Source organism: Pieris rapae, chromosome 11 (genome assembly GCF_905147795.1).
Source record: "Pieris rapae chromosome 11, ilPieRapa1.1, whole genome shotgun sequence".
In the NCBI taxonomy this organism is placed as follows: Eukaryota; Metazoa; Arthropoda; class Insecta; order Lepidoptera; family Pieridae; genus Pieris; species Pieris rapae.
In genome coordinates this window covers 9,351,797-9,377,032 of record NC_059519.1, presented here as the reverse complement: position 1 = coordinate 9,377,032, position 25,236 = coordinate 9,351,797, and the positions used below count along the sequence as shown (strand labels likewise).

The 25,236-nt window shown below is 33.5% G+C and overlaps 1 protein-coding gene across 1 annotated transcript; it reads right to left on the bottom strand.

Annotated features, from left to right (window-relative positions):
* Positions 1 to 843: 843 nt before the first annotated feature.
* On the bottom strand, positions 844 to 24,900 carry LOC110994156 (eIF-2-alpha kinase GCN2). Its single transcript, XM_045630123.1, has 28 exons — positions 24,758 to 24,900; positions 24,186 to 24,346; positions 23,947 to 24,082; positions 23,445 to 23,561; positions 22,860 to 22,993; positions 21,818 to 21,957; positions 20,827 to 21,325; positions 20,007 to 20,126; positions 19,234 to 19,357; positions 17,243 to 17,365; positions 16,378 to 16,638; positions 15,683 to 15,795; positions 14,747 to 14,973; positions 13,626 to 13,763; positions 12,965 to 13,011; positions 11,291 to 11,523; positions 10,338 to 10,602; positions 9,792 to 9,943; positions 8,433 to 8,572; positions 8,187 to 8,366; positions 7,214 to 7,431; positions 6,597 to 6,730; positions 5,876 to 6,044; positions 4,940 to 5,145; positions 4,236 to 4,327; positions 3,526 to 3,644; positions 2,804 to 2,982; positions 844 to 2,361 (listed from the first exon to the last, which is right to left on the bottom strand). Exons 1-28 carry the CDS (start codon positions 24,809 to 24,811, stop codon positions 2,214 to 2,216), a joined length of 4,629 nt encoding a protein of 1,542 aa, XP_045486079.1. The 5' UTR covers positions 24,812 to 24,900; the 3' UTR covers positions 844 to 2,213.
* Between the last annotated feature and the right edge of the window lie 336 nt (positions 24,901 to 25,236).

Genomic DNA, 25,236 nt, shown 5'->3' with positions numbered 1-25,236 from the left:
AAGTGCCAGGTTCCTCATCATCCTCTTATTCTGGGCAACAATGGCTATGTTCCTGTCAATCATTGTTTGCATACTCCTCACCAGTGCCTGCTCCATTTCCGGAAATGGACCTTCAGTACCACCCGTACATTTGACCTTTGCACCGCTTATATCGAGAACTATGCAATAGATTGTGGGACTGATTTCCAATACGAACTTTTTTTTAAATTATTTATATAAAATTTCTTATACATTATATAAAAAAGGCTTTAATTAACTGTAAGGATTCGTCGCACATGGCGTATTACCCAAGTTTGATTCCCGGCAATAAAACATTTGTTTCTTGATAGTAGAAGTATTACCTCACCTCAGGAAAGGTCTGTCTTTTGTATATACTTTAGTAATTAAATAAATCACTTAATAATTAATGTATCGATTTGATTTTAACTCGATCTATAAATAAAGAGCAACAAGTTGCGTTGTAAATAAAAAACTTTTAGTATATTATGATTTATTGTTTCAAATATAAAATTATTAAGAATAACAATTTCTTTTAATATTCACGTTGTACATGAAAACTAAATAAAATTTAATAGTATATACACAATTTATTTTTAAATCAACATTTTTAAAGTTCACCTGTTTAAAGTATTCTATATAAAATTCACATTGTCTTACACAATATATCAATGTAATATATCTGTATTAGGTAATAATTACGAAATATATAAATAAGGATAGTATATCTTGATTTAACAGTGGTTGTCTGGAAGAAATCGCTCGAAAGCGATAAGGCCGCCAGTTGCTTTTCATCAAATTATGTCTAATATTTTTTTTTCTTTTATGTAATGCAACGAAGTGTTAATGAATAAATAGATTTTTTTACTTTCCTACTTCTTGGAGTTTTATCGGAAATTGTTTTACAAGCGTTTGTGTTATTTAAAAATTATAATGAAGGGGCCGTTCAAGTATTATGTAAACAGATTTACTGGAATTTATCCCCCCCTCTCGTCAGCAAAAGTAAGCAAAGCTTTTAGTAGTAGTACTGAATAGCCCCTAACACAAAGACATGTTTGTTTACGTATTTATAAACATGGTACGACATCTTGCGTAGGATGGCATTTTGAAGTAGCTGATTTTATGGTGAGGAAAGGCACAGGGCTGGTAATTCGTAACCAATAGCGATAGCCATCCCAATTTCAATGGTGTAAAGTAATGGGCGATGGTCATTAGCGCTAAATTTAATAGTTCTATGGATATCCATAGAACTATTAAATTTGGGAACAAAAACTCGATATTAGTTTATATGGTCATTTGTATGAAGTCAATACATTATTTTAATAAAAATTGGTATAAATAAAACTTTTACTTATAATAAAAACCTATTTAAAAAAATATTTGATTTTTTTTTAAAAAACAGTATCGTGTGTAAAATTTGCTATTTATAGAAAAATCATAGGTTGTTATAATACTCCATTAAATAAATTATGCAATATCGCAAACCCTATTCAGAAACTTAAGAGTGATATAATATATCGTCCAAAGCATTTTTCATATACGGGACGCAGATTTAGCTTTAGTCTCGTATATAATCAAATATATATATCCTTCTTCCGGTATGAAATAACAACATATACCTATGTGTGTTAAGGAAGCTAGTTACGTATTGTATCAAAATTCATTAAGTATATGTTGTCGGTCTGTATTAATTATGGCACTATTATGTTAATAAAATAATCCCCGCGCTTTTTGGATTTTTTTTAATGAAACTAAACTTTTCAAACTAAAATTTCCTAGTATTCGTCATATTTAATTTTTAAAAAGATATTTGAAAACATTTCTAAAGTCAATTATTAAGCATTTCTTTAATAATTTCACATAATTTATTTTAGGCATTCACATTGCATCAAAATGGCGGCGTTACAAAACATTTTAAACTTAATTTTAAATTACACAATATTTAATTCAAAAATATATTTTAATACACGCCATCTAGTGAAGAAACTGAACACTACGGGATAACTGTGTAATTAAAATTAAAGAAAACATATGTATAAATTAAATAAATTAGTTTCCTTAGTGTTTCTTCCACCCTAGTACTAGTTTATACGTCAACAAAATTCTCTATAGCTTCTATAATCTATGCAATTGTCTGAAAAGGCTAACGAAAATAGTTTGTAAAATTCATGGGGGGGGGGGGGGGGGAAGAGTTTAAATAATATTAATTTAAAATATCAAGTAATTATCCTGCATAGTGAATCCGGTATGGAATAAAGAGCATAGAGTTGTATTTCGTCCATCGCCCGGCCCTGGTTTCCTTGCTTCACCAGATTCGTCAACTCATGTAAGGCTTCCTCGAGGACATCTTGCCTCTTGGGAAATCTGGAATCAACGAGAACACTTTAGAAGATACTTCATTAATCACAGCAGGAGACAGCATCTTCCTACCAGATAATCTTAGAAAATCAACTGAACCAACTTTGAAGAAACTTCAACTTTTTTTTTTATAGAACTGGGGTCAAACCGGTAGGCTCACCTGATGTTAACTGATACCGCCGCCCATGGACACTCTGAATGCCAGAGGGCTCGCGAGTGCGTTGCCGGCCTTTTAACAATTGGTACGCTCTTTTCTTGAAGGACCCAAAGTCGAATTGGTTTGGAAACACTGTTCATTAAATTGACACCCGATTTCAATAAAAAGGAAAATCCGAATGACGTTTCCTAGAAAAATCCATACACACATACATACAAATATGACTTAATTTTATACTCCAGTTTCAGCAATATCAATACTGCCCTTTGAAGTCATTTAAAAAGTACATACCTATCGGTGACAGGTCGAAACGCATGCGGCAAGTAATGTACGTGCAAGGGCGCGGACAGGTGCGCGCAGAGCAAACGAACGCACGCGGACTCGCAACTGAGCGCTAGAACACTCACGCGCACGCGACATGCGCTCTGTACCCCCAGATGCTGAAGGATGGTGGTTACTTGGTTGTTTATCTGTAGTGTGATATAACCTAACATCAGTTAAGTTACACGTATACAGGGTGTACGAGTGTAGGAACCCGAATAATACTCATGTATGCTCTACGGTTTTTTGTATTCCAGGAGTTATATTTTTCCTAACATTAGTTTAGTTACACATATACAAGTTGTACGAGCATAGGAACCCGAATAATCCTCATGTATGCTCTACGGTTTTTTGTATTCCAGGAGTTATATTTTTCCTAACATTAGTTTAGTTACAGATATACAGGGTGTACGAGCATAGGAACCCGAATAATCCTCATGTATGCTCTACGGTTTTTTGTATTCCAGGAGTTATATTTTTTTTTGCAAATTGCAATTCCGATTTTTAGGTATTTTTTGTGTGTATCTTTCAAAATAATGAAGATATTATTTTTTAATACTTAGTTTAAACACTAGCCTATTAAGCATAAAAACATAAAACCTATAGATGCAAATATTAATTTTTTTTTAATGATATTGATAAATGAATCAACGTCAATTTAAATAGAATAACACATAACAAAAAATAAATACCTGCACTTCACAATGTCGTTTACAATTTTTGGTGATTTTCTCGGAGGCTTTCACGAACGTGACAGAAATACAGGGACCGCTCGTTCTGTCACTCTCACTCCAACTTACCGACCGACTACCTATAAACCCATAATATAGGTAAATCATATTAAAATCATCAAGAATTGTGGGTAATTAATTTAATAAAAATTTGGGTAATTAAATAATAAAATTGTTTTAAGGTTGCCTGGAAGGGTAATTTTTATTGTAATTGTAATTTTTATTTATTTATGTTTCTTTGGAACAAAGTGTGAATAAATAAATAATTATTATGTATATCAGCCCTCAGAAGTATTCCAGAACCAATTCAACTTGGAATTCGGAGATTCCAGCAAAAGAGACTGACACTGTCATGGGGGATTTCCCGTCTCATACTCGCGATCTTTTAATAATATTCCATGTGCTTCATCATATAAATTTTATTTCTATTTACTTTTTATGGGGTGACACCACCAACTACCACACTGGTTGCCACCCAAGGTACACTGATAAAACCATAAAACATTTGCTGTTATCTTGACATATAGCCTTTAAAAAATGGACAAGAAAAACCAGTTCAAATATTATACGTAACGTAACGTACGTGTTTCGGCTGTGCGGTAGTCCTTACTTTCCGTTGAAAATGTTTGGATTTTAATAATTTCACGAATTCGTATGAATAAAAGACTCACCATACTCGGGATTCCGTATAGATGTTTCGGGGCTAAGTTTTTGTTTCACGAAATCTATGACATCCGTAAATTGAACTTTATATTCACGTACTCTGTAACAAATCTTATATAAACCAAGCGTACCCAACAGACGTGCACACATGTCTTAAACACAAAACATGAAATTAAAAAACAAAATGTTGTCTGGTTTTATGAAATCACGGTAAAAGTGAAACTTTTTTTCACATTATAGAACTTAAACTAGAATTTTTTGGAATAATATTCCATAAAGGGTATAAAATCGCTTTATCAATCTTGATTTTATACTTTGAAAATTGGAATGATAATAGGACTAATAAAAGTAGATTGAGTCTCCAACTAATATTTTTATTGAATTCTGTGTCTTAGAGAGTGTGACATACATAATACTTAACAATTATTTAGATGATATACACATATTAAAATAGCCTGGATTGGCACAAATGAATAATAGTCTATTCACTACACGGTCAGCTGTTGCGAACTATGTGCGCTGTGTTGGCTGCTATGACTTATGATTACATAAAGATAAATCGCGATTATTTATCAATTTTTGTGTACATCACTACACTATTATATATGGTATCATTATTTTACAAAATGACAGTAGCTGTCAATTGTGGAATCCTAAATCGAAATATAAGTCGTGGCATAGAAACCAAGTTAGCAGTATATCCCATACATACCTAGTCCCTTCCCAATACGACACAAAGACGTAATTCCCGTCCTGCACCAGTACTATAGAGGCTTTCGTCAGATCGTGTGACTCCCTCGCACTGCAGGGCCAAACGACCGCCCTGTAGCCTTGCGTCCACAACTCGCGTGCGAGCTGACCCCGATTTGTGGTTACGTTCTCGTACGCGCCCGTTACGCATACGCATATTAGTTCGTGCTGAAATTTTAGATTTAATAGTTAATATAAACTAGTTTAAACGTATATAAATAAGTGGCGTTACAACCTCTTTAGGTCTAGGCCTCAGATTTTTGAATCTGTTTGACCATTTCTTGCCTAGGCAAGGAGGTGATCAGCCTCCTGTGCCTGATACATGCCAACTTTTTGGGTCTAAAGCAAGCCGGTTTCCTAACGATGTTTTCCTTCACCGTTCAAGCAAATAGGTGCAAAGCTATATTAAACATCTTAATATTGTAAAAACAATTTTCGGTGTAAAGTATTATAGAAGTGTTGCGAGTGAATCCTAACCAAAATATATTTTACATAAAAGGCTCCCCAAATCTAACAACAGTTATGTATGATTACCTAACGTAATTAAAATCGGAAAGAGACCTCAGACAACAAAATCAGGGAATTAGCGAAAAACAAATATATAAAGAAATAATAATAAGCATGTTTTATATTTTCGAAATTTTCATTAATAAAATCAAAGGATAACTTTAGAAAAGAGCCTTGCCGCTAATTAATGTGAGTCGAGTCCACGATGATTCTTGGGCATACAAATTTGCATCGATTTCAAATATCAATTAATCGCCAACCGATACGTTTTTAATCACATTTATTCGATTCCAGAAAGAAACAATAGTTTAGATTTTAGTATATGTGCTTTAAGGATTATAGGTTACTATGGTATATTCTTACAACAATTATCATGTAGTTGATCTTATACCTCTGGCGTTTTCACAGCGGGAGGCACTTCTACTTCTAAAGATTTCAAAATGGCCGCCATCCTTTCTAACGCCATTGAAAAGCCAACTGAACTGCAATTCAATTGGGCACCATCGTGGTCTTTTTCTGCTCGCGAGATCTTCCGAAACTCCTCAACCAAGTTATCATATCTAAAAGATTAAAATTAAAATTTGCAGTCTCATCGTGAACAGTAAATCTCGAATAGTACGTATACGATTGTTCGTTCGTACGTTCAAATTACGTATATTTTTATGTAATCTAACTCGTAATATGTATTCTAAGCAAAGTTATGCTATTTATCCTTAATAACAAAAATAATTATTTCCAATGATCACGTATCATCCAAATATATATATATATATACTAGCTGACCCGGCAAACGTTGTTTTTCCATGTTTTTGTGCCAAAAAATTAAAGTTTATAATTAACAAAAAAAACATAGGGTTGCATGTATTTTTGTATGGTGTATCGTAAAAAAATAAAAACGAAAACATTTTGTCTAAAAAATAAATAAAATGTTTAGGTGTGGACCACCCTTAACATTTGGGGTGATGAAAAATAGATGTTATTCGATTCTCAGACCTACCCAATACGCACACAAAATTTCATGAGAATCGGTCGAGCCGTTTCGGAGGAGTTCGGTTACTAACCCCGTGACACGAGAATTTTATATATAAGATTGTACGGTAAATAATGCTTACCGTCCGCCGGCAGCTATAAGATCTTTTGAGCGATGTTTGGCCACCCTAGGTTGTCTCAACACTGACATCTGCCAAAAGACGCCGCGGTGCTGCGTCGCATTGTACGCGAGGAATGGCGCTACTGTTATTGGACACTGAAATTTTATTCAAAATTATTTTTATGAAGCGTAATGAATCCAGATGGATTAAGCAACGGAGAATTTATAAAGACAACAAAACAGCGACGAAAACAAATCCATATTCGATAATTACGGCATTTTTTGTTGAGATTTGTTAGAAATGCGTGAGTCAGTTGGGTGCGCATATACAGCTATTCATTAGTTAGAGTGAGGGAGGAGCCTGCCTAACACTGCCTTATGGGTGACAGAAAGGGATGCTAGACAGGCGTCGTAACGCGTTACGTAACGAAGCGGTACCCTTCCATAAGAAGTTATCGCATCAAAAGTATTTTTACAACACACATTTAATTGTATTACCAGTTTTTCTCGTTCGTTTGAGGCGTTTGAGATTTAAGAAATATCAGTTAATGTAAATTTAGAAACATTTCGTCAATATAAAATTCTATTTTGATTAATTTATATATACATAGTTAAATAATGTTGTGGATAAATTCATACCTCACACCCCAAAACAGCAGCATAACTGCATACAGTCTCCAACTCTCTCACAGCCCTCTCCAAAGTCTCACTTCGATCTCTTCTCACTTGGGCCACCAGCTCTCTCACTTGCTTGACATCTACATCAGCCTCCATGAGACGCAAGAGGTTGGTGATGTCCCGATTTGTCACACAGAGCGTGGCTAAATGCGTCTGGAGTTGGAGGTTCGTTATGCGACCTTGATCGAAAGATATTCATAAAGTAATATGTAATTAAATATTTTAAAAAAAATGCGACTATCAACCAGTGCCCATCCTGTTTAATTCCTAAGGATGAGGCGCCAGTTCACATCAGTTAAGTTCGTTAGGCATGACGTCATTAAAGTTTGTAGTTGAATTTTTACTTGAAAGAACATTAAAATATAATCTACGTTGATTTGTCAAAAGCGTGATTAGATGCACTATGGATCAAATTTTAACGTCTTTATATACTAAAAATTAAATGAAATAATAAATCATTGGATCTCCAAACTCTTTAGGTCTGGGTCGACCGTAGATGATCAGTCTCCAGTGCCTGCACAACGTCGTCGACTTTTTGGGTCCAAGACACGTCGGTTTCTTCACGATGTTTTCCTTCGCCTTTAGAACGAAGTTAACGTCCACTGGCACACTAGGCCAACACTGCTCTTATAGTAAAAATTACAAAGCCCATATTTACCAGATCTATAATAATTATTACGGTTAGAATAACTTTATTTATGAGAAATAAAAATTGAATTAAAAATTCGCTTACTGAGAAATCATTACAAACTAAGACTAAATAATTATTACTAGAGACGCACAGATGAAGGTAACTATACAAAAATTCACAAAACAAAACAGCAACAAAAATGCAGGTAGATATAACAAAACTCGAAACGCAAGTAAAAACATAGGTTATTTGAGAAAAGAAACTCCAAAAAAACATTTCCGTCCTAAAAATAAAATGACATACCCAAACTGACATCAACGAGCACAGGATAAAGCAAAGCGTGCTTGTCCAACGGCACTCCACAGGATAACAATAACGTCTTTAACAACTCTGTATGATTCAATTGTAGGGTGACCTTAAGAGAGGAACCCGTAGCCGCTCGACAGGCCACAACTAAAAGCTCTGCGTCAGGCCATAGCGTGTCTGAAAATTAAGTATAAAAATAATAAAAATTAATTGAGCTAATTAATATTTTATAGGGCAACATACCATAACTCGGTGTGACCATATCAAACGCGCATTCCATAATTTCCCTTGGATGAAATCCTTTTACCGTCCTCTCAGTCTCTCTATAAACGCGGTCCACTATATACCGGCGCATGTATTTCGATCCCGAATATGCTATATGCCTGGAAGAATATAAATTGGGAGTTAGCATCACTCCTGTTGGACAAAACTTCCATTGTATATCCCGATTTAAAATTTTAAATGTTCGTACGTATTATGCTATTGCATATTAGAAAATGCAATTATATATATTTATATATATACATATACATATATGTATATATAGCTGACCCGGCAAACGTTGTTTTGCCATGTTTTTGTACCAAAAATTAAAGTTTATAATTAACAAAAGGGTTTAGGGTTGTATGTATTTTTGTATGGTGTATCGTAAAAAAATAAATAAAAAAATTTAGGGGTGGACCACCCTTAACATTTAGGGGGATGAAAAATAGATGTTGTTCGATTCTCAGACCTACCCAATAAGCACACAAAATTTCATGAGAATCGGTCGAGCCGTTTCGGAGGAGTTCAGTTACTAACCCCGTGACACAACAATTTTATATTATTCTCGATCTCTCTTACTCTCTCTCAATCTTTCTCACTATAGCTCTCTCCCATCTCTCGCTCCATGGCACTTTGCGTAATGCGACATTCGCTCTATCCCACTCTCTCTCTATATTTTTTCACTTGCTTGCTCCCTGCTCTCGCTCCATGGGTATTTGCTTCATACTACCTTCGCCCTTTCTCACTCAAATTCAAAATAGTGTTATCACTAATAGTTCTAAATAGTACCAAACGCAGGCTGCAATTTCCCCGTACTATACTATCTTGTCTTGACTTTTCTTTAACTGGAATTTTCCCAGAGGCTCTTTTATCTCTTTTAATAAATTGAAGAAATGTATCAAAGAAAAGCTGTGTAAAAAGGCTTACTATAAAGTTAGCGATTATCTAGTTGATAAAAGGGCCTGGGACTAGTGCTAGACAGGCTACTTCTAATTAATTTGCGATATTTGTTTTAAAATAACTGTGGTTTGATGAGTTTCAACTTTAAAATAGTACCGAGAGTTTTTTCGCCGGCTTTTTCTCTTGGCCTACACCCTCTGTCTTCTTTATTATCTGTATCTTATGTTCCATAATAAACATATTTCATCTTTATATTCTACGTTATGAAAAATGGGCTGTATACATAAATTATTTTCTGAAAGAAAAGAAGTCTTGCCATCATCTAAACTACTTTTTACCATAACTGGGTTTTGTGTTAATTATTATAAAAAAAATATGTTTGCTTTCCGCGTTACTTTAGCGGGTATATAACTTCCCCTGGCATATGATTTATCTCACCTGGCAAAAGGCAGTCTCAAATCGTGCGGCAGATGACAAACAGACCCAGACAGGGTCATAACTTTCACAGAATTGGGACATTGGTCCCATCTATTAGCTCGCGGGATCAGGAGCGGGGGTGAAAATTCTATCGCTCCGTGACTTCTGAACACCTGCAAATCACAGGAGGATTACCAGACCAGTTAAGGCAAAAATATTAGCCAGATTCGACTCATGCGCAGGTGGTTTCTTAGTCATTACGTGCCTCTGATATTGGACTGTAAAGTTAAATTAAAATATATATATATATATATATGTCGTTTAATGTGTTCAATGCCAAGAAGCAATTCTGAAGCCCTATTATGAAACTATACAACTTAAGATAAGTATTCCATTTTATAAAGCCGTACACTTAAACGCGATCTGTTACTATCTGGATTGGGAATTTTTATTGCGACCCTGGTATACAGAAGGTATAATCATCATCTGATGTTAAGTGATACTGCCCCGCCCATGAACACACATTGCCATAAAATTCGCAAGTGCGTTGCCGGCCTATATACAAACCTTAGTAATAACATCTTTAATAGCACCGATAACTTCCATAGGTTTCGTTTTCATCGCACTGTGGTATGTAAAGTCTTCAGCCGGCGACGGCTTTTGCTCTAAACAGGCTGTGACAAGTCTTTGGTATCCCCTGGAGCCCCTGTCTGACAGGGTATGGGACAAAAGACCGGATAACGCTCCTTCGGGAACTGCTCTAGGGACGTGTTCGCTGGCCAATAGTTCTGCGCTGGTAGGCCTTACACCCGCGTCATGGTCTAACAGCCACCTGAAATATAGAATAAATGGGACCTGATATGAGATATTATTAATAACTAATTTAATTGCAACTAAAAGGCCGAAATCGCACTCGCGAGCCCTCTGACATTAAGTGTCCATGGGCGGCGGTATCACTTAATATCAGGTGAGCCTCCTGCCCGTTTGTCCTCTGTTCTATAAAAAAAAAACTTTAATTCTACCTTTTATGACAAATTTGCATCTGTAGCAGAATATGCTAACTTTCGATTGTAACACCATAACATTAGTCTACCATATTCTTGCAAATAAATTAATATTATTATAAAGCAATTCCTTAAAAAACACGACAACATTTTAACTATTTTAGTTTTTTTTAATATTACAAACAGAATTGTTTTAAAGGTGTAAGATTAGAAACTACAAATAGTACTTTATAATTTAAATTTCCTAGCGATATTTAACTATTCATAATGATGTAAGTTGTAACATAACAGAAAAGGTGCTGCATCACCGCGGCGACCTCAAACCCCACAACAGTTCTCATCTTCACAGACTGAAGCATGTACAGCACTGCATAGTCATCTGACCATGAGAAGTTAGCAGGGACACTGAACTCGAGAGAAGTAATTACATACTTCTCTTACTATATCCCAAGCACTAAACTTAAAAATTTACAAAGAGTTTTTCCGAACATATAAAACATATTTATATAGACGTACCTTATAACATGAATCTGCTTAGCATTCTCCTCCTTAACAAAATCCGGGGGCAGTATAACGTCATTTTTCCTCAAATTGGTTAATACTGTGAACCTCTCGGTGCCAGTTTCAAACGGTGCGTGGAACATTTCGAATAGAATTATTCCGAGAGAGTAAATATCGACTTTTTGATTGTATATAACTTTGGTTGCGGACTGTTGTAACTCGGGTGCAACATACAGAGTTGTTCCTACCTACAAAAATAAACTTATAATATGACCTTTAAGGAAAAGAGAATAGTGGGTAATAAGTTCCATCGATAGTCTTAATGACAATTTTAGTTATTTCGACTATGTATTTTGTGTGTTCCCACGAGAATGTAAATGCACTCTATGCCTCCTGCTGATATCTTTATCAATCTGACACAAATCTTTGTTTTTCTATACTAATATTATAAAGAGGAAAGGTTTGATTTTTTGTTTGTTTGTTTGTTTGTATGAATTGAATAGGCTCCGAAACTACTTGGCAGGTTTGAAAAATTCTTTCACTGTTGGAAAGCTACATCATTCCTGAGTGACATAGGCTATATTTCATTTTCAAAAAAAATAGGCATCCTTACTAAAATTACGATAACATTAACATTTGTTTATTATTTGATACAATTCTAACAGATGGCGCTGAGTTAAAGGTAGTTTAGTTTAGGTCCGTGTCGTGGTACCAACGTTTCACATAAGTTCTCCTACGGTTTCCCTTGATTAATTTACTACTATGTAATATAACAAAAACCTTAGCCACAGCAACGCTTGGCCGAGTCTGCTAGTAATTGATATTATTAATTTCTTATGACATGTGGATAATGGTTGCAGGTCTTTACAAACGTTGTGTAAAACAAAAAACTTGGCGATTAAAAAGAGTGGCGGAGAGTTTATTGCCAGATCTTCTTTTCCGTTCTACGCCCTTGATTTTAGAACTGACAATTTTAAAATTAGAAGCATTTAATGTATATTTCTTTTTATGACGTTCTTAAGTGTAAATGTGTTAACTATATGAATAAATGATTTTTGACTTTGACTGTGGACTTACTGTCTCGTTCGTACGTGAAGGAAAACATCCTGGGGAAACTGAATTACATTAGAAAGCTGATCACCTATTAAAAAGGATCAAAGAACAGATACAGAAATCTAAGGCCCAGACAAAATATTGCATACTTTATTTGTTGTAACAAGTAAAACAGAATTCACACGGCGTACATTATATCCTGTCTTCAATTGTGAGATTAGATACGAGACTTAATAAACTGTCTTTTTTAAATCCAATAATTTTTTGAAGTATGAGAGTCAGCCCTAATTCTCGATTCTACTATTATTTTTTAATTAGTTTCTATTTTCACAAAAAGAGCAAGGTTGGAAAAGCCAGATATATAATTGGGTAGTAGTAGTCTCATCGAGGCCCATTACACTCGATGCCAGAAGGCTCGCGATTGCATTGCCTTTTTAAGAATTGGTACGCTATTTTCTTGTAGGACCATACGTTGAAAATATTTCAGTGGGCAGCTGGTTAGAGAGAGATATATCGAACCTACAATATGACAAGCCAATTTGCCTTTGGCTAACTTTGTCTTTTACGCAGAGTAAAATCAACCAATTCTTTTATAATTTTGAAATTAATAAAATTATAGATAAATTTATAAATTACCTTTCCCGTGAGCAGTCCATCAGTATCTTTGCTATCTTGCGATTTATCTGAAACGTCAAATGAGCTTCACTATTCTTCAGTCATCGGGTTAGACACATACCTGCATCCGTTTTACGATTATTTTTGAAAGGGAAAAACGATGAGAGTAAATGTTAACGATGCGCACACCGTCATAAAAAACCGACACTCTGAAGTTAGCTATAGTCAACATTTTAGTTTTTTCTATTGTTAGTGTAATTTCTTCTACAAACGTAAAATAAGGCGGAAGATTTTGAAAAGATTCTTATCTCGTTACGGCAAAGAAGTATAACTTCTAACGCGTGTATACGTAAAGTTGTGTGTATACATATACACGTATATACGTATACACACAACTTTTTTTGCTTTTAATAATGTACAAGGAACGGTTCGGTGGCTGTTCTTACTCAATTTCATCTCAAAATAAGCTCCGAGTACATACATCGCCTGGATATAATCTTAACATGAAGACAGACACACAATACTTAGTCGTAAAGACTAATAAATTAATATGGGAAGTATTTATTAAGTGCATTATTTACAAGTGTTTTATGACCCATATAATACAAAAATGAGATTATATGACCTGGTAACGATAGAAAAATTAGTATTAAAAAAGTATAGACATTATAAATAATCTTACCATTAACAGGTAATCCTGTGAAGACCTTAGTAGCGAGACCGAAGTCTCCAATTTTGACGTGATCGTTGGAGTCCAAGAAAATGTTAACCGGCTTCAAATCTCTGTGTATCATCCCTTTTTGGTGGACGTGAGCTAAACCTATGAATTGAAGATTCAGTTAAGTGACAGAAATTTTTAAGTGAGGCAGACACATTTCTGCATCTGTTTCATTGGTCACTAAATGATAGAGATCAGCCTTATGTGTCTGACTAACATGGCTTTATTATGCGCTATGGGCAAAGGCTACGCATAAGTCATAAAGGTAGCTATCGCAGGGCTTTTAGACAGTACGTCTTTTTCTGGGGCTAAGGGAAAGATCTAGTACTAAGTATGACTTCCGTATGAATTATAAGGCTCACACAGAATATGTTGTGAAAAATGTATGTTTTGAAAATTTCTTACTTTAAATTTATTTCGTTAGTAAAATTCCTAATAATTTCTTCCATAAGCCAACAATTTCAGTTTCTTTAACAATTTTTTTTTAATCTTAAAAACTATGTATGTTAGTAGTAGCATGGCACAAAACAGGTTGGAATACACTTCTCTAAGACATGCAGGTGACCCTAGATGAGAGTCACATGTTTATCGTCTTGGCTAATATTCCTTAATCTATAATATAATAAGTATAGATGGCGTTTATCTAAAATTATATTACTCGTTGTAACACTATGGAGACAGATGGCGCTGATACAAATTTTTTTGGTTTATATTAGACATTACATAAAAATTAAAAAAAAACTACTTTAGGTCTGGGCCTCAGATTTCTGAATCTGTTTCTTGATCGTTTTTTAAACTAATAGGCAAGTAGGTGATCAGCCTCCAGTGCCTGCACACAGCGTCAACTTTTCAGGTCTAAGACATGTCGATTTTTCCCTCACGATGTTTTCCTTCACCGTTCGAGTAAATGTTAAATGCGCACATAGAAAGGTCCATTGGTGCACAGCCGGGGATCGAACCTACGACCTCACAAATGAAAGTCGCACACTGAAGCTACCACGCCAACTCATTACATATACTATGACATATTTTAGTACAGAAATGATGAAATAAATTTTGTTAAAAAATATGAATATTTTTTATACCTTCTAAAATTTCTCGGAACAGCCTCCAAGCGCGAAAATGTTCTCTATGTAACGAATTGTCTATGGCCTGTCGAAGAGTGTTTTTCTCGCAGAACTCCATTTGTATGTAGAGCACCTGTTGTAGGCGTGGCTCCACTGATATCGTCGTGTCTTCAGAAGGCGCTGTTAATGATTTGTTTTGAGAATCCACTTCGAACTCTATAACACTACTTGAGTCTTCATCGGGACTGAAAAAATAATAAGTAAAAAAAAAATTCAAAAATGTTAAGTAATTTATAAATTAAACCTTTTTTTGTAAAAATTTTGGTAATGCATAATTATTTGCACGCGTTAGAATGTATACTTCTTTGGTGTAACAAGATAAAAATCTTTTTAAAAATCTTATCTTTCGCCATTTTCTACGTTTGTAGAAACAAACAACATTAACAATAGAAAAAGTATAGCTAACTTGGTGTCGGTTTTTTGTGACGGTATGAGCGTGCATCGTAAAAAAATACTCTCATCATTCTTCCCTACTGCACCAAAAGTATAAATTTAATTAATAAAAGCTCGTTGTATATATATATATATATATATATAAATTATAAATTATTATTATATATTATAAATATATACTATTTCATAAGGAGACCGCAGCCCATACACATTTTTAGTATATTTCACCTTTGGGACTACCCTCTTTTGTATTTAAAATAAATAATTTCAAGAATCTAGGATGAGCGTGCTACTCTCATCAATGATGTCACAGGATCTTCATCTGTGTACCAATGGGCTCTCTAAGTACATATTTAACATCGCTCAAACGGTGATGGAAAACATGGTGAGGAAACCGGATTGCTTATCACCGAAAAGATTACAGATTCAGGCATCTGCAACCACACCTAAAAAGGTTTTAACCATGCGTTTTTATTTTAAAATACATATTAAAAAACTCACTTCATGATATTAAACCAGAGATCCGGTTCATCATCGTCATCATCAGAATCTTCTTCACTCGACGATTCACTATCTCGAGTCTGTACTGGACCGTCTGACATCGACCAATTTACCTACAATATAAAAAAAATATTTTAATTATTGTTAATAAGGCAAAAAAATAATTGTTAACGAATATTTTTTTCAGACCTATGCACGTATTCTAGAACCTTCTAGATTTTTTTTTAAATTTAATAAATTTTTTTATTCTTTTGTACTTAATTAAATATTGACTTTATTCCTTACAAATTCCAACATTTTGTAACTTTTTAACCGAAATAATGGTGAAAATGTAAATAAAAGATCTTGTATCTCCTCTTCATGAATCCTGAAGATTAGCTTTTTAGTTTTAGTTAGTTATTCATATTCTATTTTATTCTAGTTTTTAGTTTTATTCTAGTTTTTCTCTAGAGTAAGGTTGTACAGATAAATATATATTTTTTTATATAACTTCTGGTTATGCACTTCTTGCACTCATCATTTATATTTTATTTTTTTCTTTTCTTACTAGGGTTGCTTGGAAGAGATCGCTTGTTAGCGATAAGGCCACCCATTGCATTCTTTCTAATTTTTAGGTATTGTGTCATTTGAAAGTGTGAATAAATAAATAAATAAAAGACTTTTTTGATTATTTAAATAAATTTATTAATACTCACTTTGACTTGTCCAAGTTTAGCTACAACATCCACCAAACTATCCCCTTTCCTTTTAACCGGGGTAGTTTCAACGCTCGTGTCCTCTATCTCTGTGTCTATAATAGTCTCAATCCAGGCATTGTAATATCTGACGACATTTTCATGGTTTAGCCGCGACAATAATTTCACTTCGCGTGTTATTTTTTTATTTAATTCAACACTTTTGGGATTTAGTTTCACGTGTTTTATTGCGTAGAAGCCGCCGTCTAGTTTGTTTTTGACCTGAAATTGGATTTACTTTACAAAAAACAATATACACTTTGAGAAGTTCTCGAAGAGAGAGAGAGAGAGAGAGAAGAACTGTCTCTTTGATCTTCAAAAGAAAATATTATTTCACTGTTTAATAACCTCAATCCCTCATTATTTAACCAACTAAACTGTACAATTTTGAATAATGAATTCATATCTCTTATCATCGCAATGTTAACATAAATTGACAGATAGAGACAAAATAATACTACGTTGGTATTAAAAGTAAGACAAAGTCAAAACAACTGTGTCAACTCCCACGTCAACATCTCTTAATGAAGATTTTTCTGCATAATTTTTAAAGCTAATATTTTTTAAAGTAAATATGTAATATCCCAACATTATGTATACATAGCTACACTATCGATTACAATCTACTGAAATAAACTAAACTGTAAGCAGTACGTTGAGGTTCACAATCTTTCGACAGATTACAACCTAACGGTATTTACAATTTTACGGTAACCTATATAAGACAAAAGCAGTTTTGTATATGCCATACAATTGTTTCTCCAGGAAACTTCAGTAACTAAAGTACAGAAGTTGCCTTTAGTAAAATAATATCAGTAACAATCACCTTCAATACATCCCCAAAAGCACCCTTACCGAGCCATGTGAGAACTTCAAACTCGGCGTTCAAACGCGAATGTCCATTCACTTGTGTGTTTATACTGTTTATTTTTGTGTTGCAACCTTCGTCCTTAAATAAAAAAAATATCACTTAAAATCACCTGGCAACACTTTTTTGTTTATAAAGTTACCTGGTAACAGTTTCGTAGTAGAACTTCAATAGAAAAGGTACATATTATTCCACAATCCATTGTCTATTTTATTTTTCCTCATAGTAATAAATAAAGTTTATTTATTTATTAATAATAATAATAATAATTTATTTATTTTTCTCCCTTAAACATTAAACAATAATAATTCTTAATATAGTACCAGTATTGGGAGACTGGTTTCCAAACTAGGTAAGAACCTGTAATATGGATAACCAGGCTTCCATTCCATAGCATATACATAACAAAAAGGTAGTTTGTAAGGGATTGTGTATGTGAGTGTGTGTGATAGTGGGGAAGGGTACGCATGCGTGTGTTAGTGAGTGTTAAAGGGTGTTTGACATGACAAGAACATATTATGTGAAAATTATTATTTTATTACTTCTAGTAGAATTTCAGTTTCATCATAGCTCAAAGTACTTAAAAATTTATGAATTGTTTTCTTTACACATTTTTTTGTTTTAGCATATATATTCAGAGTTTTGTTGAGTTTGTTATATAAGTAACAGCCAAGAAGAGAGAACGATCGTTGAGAAAAATTAGAAAAAGATGGGGTTGTACAAACGTTATATTTGCGACGTTTGTCCAATATAGCGGTATCAAAGAATAAGAGCGAATGTTGTTTCAGAATATATGTATATGTATAAGATAGTGTATAAGATAAAAAGTTGACGAACTGTAAGTACAGAACAGGTTTTATAAAGTTCATCAGTAGGGAATCGGAAGGGGAGAGACAATGAGGTTTTAAGAACTGCACGTTGGGCTCGCTCAAGTTTCAGGAGAGAGGTTTTATAGGTGCCTCCCCAGACCCAGACGCAGTAAATTAGCAGGGATTGGCAAAGCGACTCGTACACCATTCTAATTGTAGTAGAGTCAGCAACCCCACGCAGGCTCCTGAATACATACATTAGCTTACGCAAGCGTCCCGAAAGCAATTCAATGTGACCATTATAGCTAAGATTATGGTCTATAAGTACGCCGAGGTACATTAGTGTACTAACGTTTTGCAGCCGTGGGCAGTCGCACGAACCTTTCGAGCGTTGCAGACGGGGGCAGCAATGAGTCACGATTGTCCACTGATGTTGTGGATGGCACCCTCGTTTTGTAAATGCCATGTATTTTGTTTTGTCTGCATTGAGCGTTAAGACATTGTCGCTAAGCCAATCCGTCACCCTATCCAGGCCAGATTGGGCGTGAGCGTAAACCTCCCCCCAAGTCGGTGCATTAAATAATAAAGCCGTATCATCCGCAAAGGTTACAATGGTTCCATTGGTTAACTGTAGGTTGCATAGCTGATTAATATACACTAAAAACAGGGTAGGACCCAATACGCTACCCTGCGGGACACCGTATCGAACAGGAAGGTCCTCGCTCACACTATCACCAATCTTTGTGGCCTGGGTCCTATTGCTCAAATAGTCACTGAATAGTCCCAATTGGGCCCCTCTCACACCAGTATTCTCAAGTTTTTTTAATAGGATTTCGATAGAAACCGTGACAAAAGCCTTAGCTAGATCCAGAAATATAGCTATGCACTTCACTTCAATAGTAGTAAGTTAATTAGTAAATTATTATTATATAATCTGTTTATATATTTAATAAGTATTTCCTGACGTAATTCTATGTATGTATAATAATGACAAATTAGACATTTTACGTCAAGCAAACGGCGAAAAAAAAAATTTTGTTTGCTTGTTTGTTGATCCTATTTCCACGTTGCATTTTTTAGCTTAGTCACAAAAAATACGATAAAATTGGCAAAATAAAAAAATGGATTCATTTTCCGTACCTCAGACTCATTTTCTCCATTATTTTCCTTACTGTTAGGTAATTTCACTGGTGCGTCAACTAGAAACCCATGTTGTACCAATTTCTCAGCCGGCCATTGTGTATGCTCGTCTTCTGTCAAACATCTACAATTACTTCAATGGGGTGAGGGGTATGGGGACTTTAAACATATTTTTGTTATTTTTTAGCACACTAAATATATAGTTAAGCAAAATTAAATAATGTACGTAAAATTGTTAAATTATGTTTACGCATTACAAAAAATGTATTTTTTTTTTAAATGAATCATATTTATCGGCGTTGAAAAATAAAATACCGTCACATTTTTCGGTTACACATCACATTTTTCCGCTACGCGTTCTCTTGTCTGTTGTGTTCTTGTCCCTACCACGGTTGATTCGAAGAGATTTGAAGGCATTAATAACAAAAATATATAAGAACGATAACATTGATAGTAATATTTCTATTACGATAAATGAAATTCTGTAATAATCTTAGTAGTAATAAGATAAAATAAAATATTGATAATAAAAGCCTTTTGTTAAACTTAAAAACACAAACTACTATCGACAGAATTGAGTTGAGAGTTGTCGATGTGCTATATACATATACATAGTTGTTTAATCGTCCAAATTTTGGTTTCTTGGTATTTTTTTGCATATACCAGATATGTATTACAATTATATTATTAAGTGAATAATGTTTCGAATCATTAAATAAAATATAATGTAGATATATAGAAAAATTAAAAAGTATGGAAAGAATTAATTTTACCTTGAGAAGAAGTCTTTGGCTGATCCAGGGAAATCGGAAGGTATTTCATGTATTGCCTCAGGACATACTATTGACAGTAATAATTGAGCTGCGGCGTAGATGTCCTGAGCTTTAGTTTGCCTGAAAGTAAAAAGTCATATATCTCTCTTGTAATTTAACTTTTTATTCATTCCTTGAACATTGAAGGGTTTATGGAAAGAAAATTGGGAAAACTACACTGAAAAACCTATAAACCAGTTTCGTAAAGAAAATCATATTAAGGAGAAACGAATCATATTAAAGTTAACAAATACATTGGGAAAGACATGCATAACGTAAAATTAATACTCCATTTGTAAGTAAATTTTCGAACATATTTTTTTCACGCTTTTAATCACGTGTATCAGAAAAGTGTTAATTTTCCAATCGTCTTCGGAAACAATTTTAGCAAAATATTAATAATAATTACTTAATTTTATTATCTTCTACTGTACGTGTGTATGTCACTGAACTCCTCTTAAACGGCTGGATCGATTTGAATTAATTTTTTTGTATGCGTTTGGGTGGCGCTTTAACACATATATGTATTTTACACATATCAGCCCGGCAGATGTCGCTGCAGTATGTACTTTCATACTTTGTTTAATATTCTAATCGCTTTAAATATGCAAGACATCTGTCGGGTAGGTACAATTTGTCAATGGGAGCGCTCACAACACACAATTTTTGGAGATTCTTGATTTTATTTTATTACTTCAACGCTCCCAATGTCAGAAATAAAAAAATATCGTTTTATAACTAGATCGCGTTAATAGAAAGCACTATAGCCTTTTTAACTCACCTGTCACAATAACTCTCCCCTTCAAACACCTCCATTAAACGAATATCCAAACTTGCCCCGACCAACTTGACCGTCCCACAGTCTTCCAGGAAGACATTTTCGCACCTCACATCTCTATGCAACACATTAACACTATGCAACTCATTTAACGCACTGAATACCCCTAAAGCAACATGTCTCACTAGTTTTAACACTTCAAACATATCACCAAAGGAACTTTTATTCTTGAGGTATTTCAGCGAACTGCCCAAAACGAAATCTCGGAAAATGTAGACGAATTGTCGGGCCGACTTCTTAGATTCCGTTTCCATGGCGACGTATGGGATGAGGGAGCGATGTTTCAGTCTGCACATGGCTTTTAAATCTTGCTGGACTGAGTTTAGTTGCCTGTTCCGAGTCTGGAAATCCGAGGCAGGGGAAAGACACCATTTTTTTGCGATCACCTGTTGACCGTCATCGTCTATTGCCAGGTACGTTGTGGACCCATTTGATGAGTGACCTTTAAACAATCCTCATATGTTATTCAATCATAAAAGTTTATTATGGTGTATTTTTGTAAACAAGTACATTTATGAACGTCAATAAAGAAGTTAAATTATTGTAAATTTACTTTTACTACCAGTTTGCAAGCCAAGCGGGCAAGAAGAACTGGCAAGAACTATCCGCTCTTTTTGTTTATTAGTCATACAAATTGTTTGAACTGGAGCAAATCAATCCCAAGCATTAGTATCATTTAAGTATTCCTCAAATTTATAAAAAGCTCTATTATTTTTTATGCTCTATGATTAATTTAAGTTTAACGAGGGCTTTGAATGTATTTAGTGATAATTCTCTAATTTCTCTTGGGAGTTTGTTGTAAAAACGAATAAAATTTCTATAAAAGGCGTGGTGCGCAATTGATTTGAGAATTGGCTGTAAATGAAAAATTTAAATCGTGTTTTGTATTTTTCAATACAAAACTATTATATTGAAATATGCTATTGATACTTACCCAAACAATTGCCAATATAAACCTTCTTGTTATTGCGTTGCGTATACCTCAGGACGTACGCACCTCGAGAATCGCACGTACATGGTACGTTCGTACCGCGTATAACTCTCTTAGCGGGCGACATTCTTTCGTCTGCGTAACTGTGATAGAAAATAAAATATTAGCGTTAATATATTGAAAACCGGTTTTGGTCCAGCTAATCTGTTAAGAATTGTTTGTACCGTAGATTATATTGTGAGGAAAGGACCGAATAATCGATAAATCTGTTCTCAAAGTTGACAAAGAAGTTAAGAAAATTATAAAACATAGCTGACCTGGCAAACGTCGTCTTGCCAAACTACTACCTTTAACTCAGCGCCATCTATTAGAATTGTATCAAATAATAAACAAATGTTAATGTTATCGTAATTTTAGTAAGGATGCCTATTTTTTTGAAAATGAAATATAGCCTATGGCACTCAGGAATGATGTAGCTTTCCAACAGTGAAAGAATTTTTCAAATCTGCCAAGTAGTTTCGGAGCCTATTCAATTCATACAAACAAACAAACAAAAAATCAAACCTTTCCTCTTTATAATATTAGTATAGATAATGATGATGATGATGTAATGCGCAATATAGTGAATATGATTAAAAATGACCTTTTTGATGGCTTTGACATACATAATTCTAATAATGTGAGTTTAGACAAATGTATAAGAAATCTAATAGTTCCAAAAGTTATATAATTATAAAAAAAAAACTTTTATGTAAGTACTCTTCTAAAATACTGAGTTTTGTCTTTTTCTGTCACATTATGTTAACATTGTAATAAAGAGTTAGTTTAAATTTTACACCATCACACAGCCAACTTAGGTAAATGAATTAAATCTTATTTATTGATTCTTCTCTTTTCTAAATGTTATTTTTACATCATGTCTTTAGAGCAAATGTTTGTTTTTATATTTATATGTTTTGTTAGCTGTAGGATTACGAAATAAATTAATGTCATAAGTTAAAATGGTGCAATTATTTATAAATGGAGTAAAATGTGATCAACTTACTACAAGAGTTTAGGAGCATCACCCTGCCCCTCCGTAACTGGCTGTTCTTGGCTGAGACTTGACCGGTGAACTCTTCTAGCAGAATTCTTTAATGTTTCCTGTCGTCTTTGTATTTCATCCTTCATTTTTTTCCACTAAAACAGAAATTTGTTGATGTCCAAAAGATTTTTAAGAGCACACACACCACTCACTTGAAGAACCACATGATATTTAGTCATTGTTGTGTAACCCGTCTTGGCTATATTTTTTATATGCTAATAAAAGTTACATACAAATTTTTTTTACAATTTATTATATATGTGGCTTTAGATCAATATGATAAATGCAATTTCATTACTATACAGGACAAGTAATGTCATTATTAAGAAATCTTAAAGGTCCTATTAAAATATGAAACACTTGATATATTAATAAGTCATACTGAGCAAAAATGTACTTATCATTACACAGACCACACATATAATATATAATTAAAGTTCATCTGGGTTGTGTAAAGATTTTTAACATGTCAGAATAATTGACTAAACTGAGTATTTACTTTAGAATATCATCTTGAATAATCTGTATTATATAATATAAAAGTACCTCTTCGTTTTCCTTCAACTCTATGTCTTGTTGTTTCAATTTCTCCATCTCAGTCTTCTGTTTCAACATTTCATCATAAAATGAAAGTGTTGGTTTGTTGTGATCATGCAAAAATTGCTATAAAAGTAAAATTAAGGATTAATAAACTGCTATTAGAAATGCATCTGTAAATGATTAATAAGTGGGTACTCAGTATACCAATATCTTGTGTATGTCAATTAGTTTTTATTATTTTTATTATTAAATATGCAGTTTATATATTAAATTTTATAAATCCAAAATTGTAGTGTAATTTTTTACAAGTTGTAAGTACTTAACCCCATGAACAAAAGAGCTGATCAAAAAAAGCCAAAACTATAACCAGTTCAGACTCCCGTTAATTATATTTTTAAACAGACAAACTGTTTTAGTCTCATGATTATGATTGTAATGTCAACTATAATACGAACCTAAGCAATTAGTATATGATGTTAAATTAATTTTAACCAATTAATTAACTAACCTGTGTATGCTGCGCTAGTTGAAATATCATGACTTCCCCGCATAAATCAACAGCTATTTTCTTAAGATCTGTGATAAGTTTTGCAGCATTTTCATCAGATAGACCAAACATTTTATTAATTGAAATTGTGGGTGGTCTAAAAATTATATAATAACTTCAGTATTTAACATAATATGAGTTTTGGACTTTGGCTGAAAACATCTGATTGCAATCAGAAAACATTTTTTATGATTAAGTACCTGTCTGGATAATTATGACAACATTTCAACTGAAGAGTAACTGAACAGTGAACTCCTTCTGAATTGTGCAGGGGCAACAATGTTAATAGTATGTCCAATGGACGCCACTCACTCCAAACAGCTTTTTTACGAATGTCAACCACTGCATCTCCATATATTGCCTGTAATATTTAAGATTATTTTCATAAACACATATCCTTGGACATTTCTTTACAGTTACTTTACATGGCATTGACAATAATTAATAGTAAAACTAAAATTATAAGTATATACAAAAACAAAGCAAGATATAGATCTGTATTAAGTTTCTGAGATATAAAGGTGCAAAAATTTCACTGAGTACTTTATAATATTTAATGTTGTGGTACTTTTAAGTGTATATTTACGTGTATTTAATTAGAAAAAGGCTCTAAAATAAAAGTAATTATAAAATTGTAATGCACAAATCAGATTTAAAATTAAATAATATCTAATAAGAGATAAGTGGTATTCGGAAGCATATAAGGTCAATTTATTCACAAAATTCTTACATACTATAACATTGTTTGTTTTGAAAATGAAAATCTTATAACCTGTAATGCGACCATTTCGTTATTTTGTCTCTCTTCACAACTTTCTTCACTCATTATTAACCAAGTTTTAACCGTATAATTATAATTATACAATAAAGAATCGTTTAAAAAACCTTAACCAAAATCCTTATTAAAATAACGAAAAATTTAAGAAATTGTTGGCACAAATAAACCGAAAATAAAATAGAAATACATAATGCAAACGAAAAATGGTATTTATTTATACATAGTAATAAGATTCAAATTTGCAAGAATGTTTAACTGCCTCCAACAACTCGCCTGACAATTTACATTATATTGAACCGTTATGGGTTTGACACGTGCCACATAGCAGTTTAAGATTGTGATAATGTACAACAATAATATGAAACATGGTGCTATAAGACAAAACCTTTAATGAATATAAGGCGTAAGCTAGTAGTTTAGTAATAAGCTAAAATTAACAGTAAAATTTGCTTTGGTTACATTAGATACATTGA

Coding starts and splice junctions, on each gene's coding strand:
- LOC110994156 (XM_045630123.1), bottom strand. CDS start 24,811: ATGAGTGAAGAAAGTTGTGAAGAGAGACAAAATAACGAAATGGTCGCA. Junction 16,639..17,242: donor CTTTTGGGGATGTATTGAAG/GTGATTGTTACT, acceptor ATCCAATTTCAG/GTCAAAAACAAACTAGACGG. Junction 13,764..14,746: donor GTTCCGAGAAATTTTAGAAG/GTATAAAAAATA, acceptor TTCAATTCATAG/GTTTAGCTCACGTCCACCAA.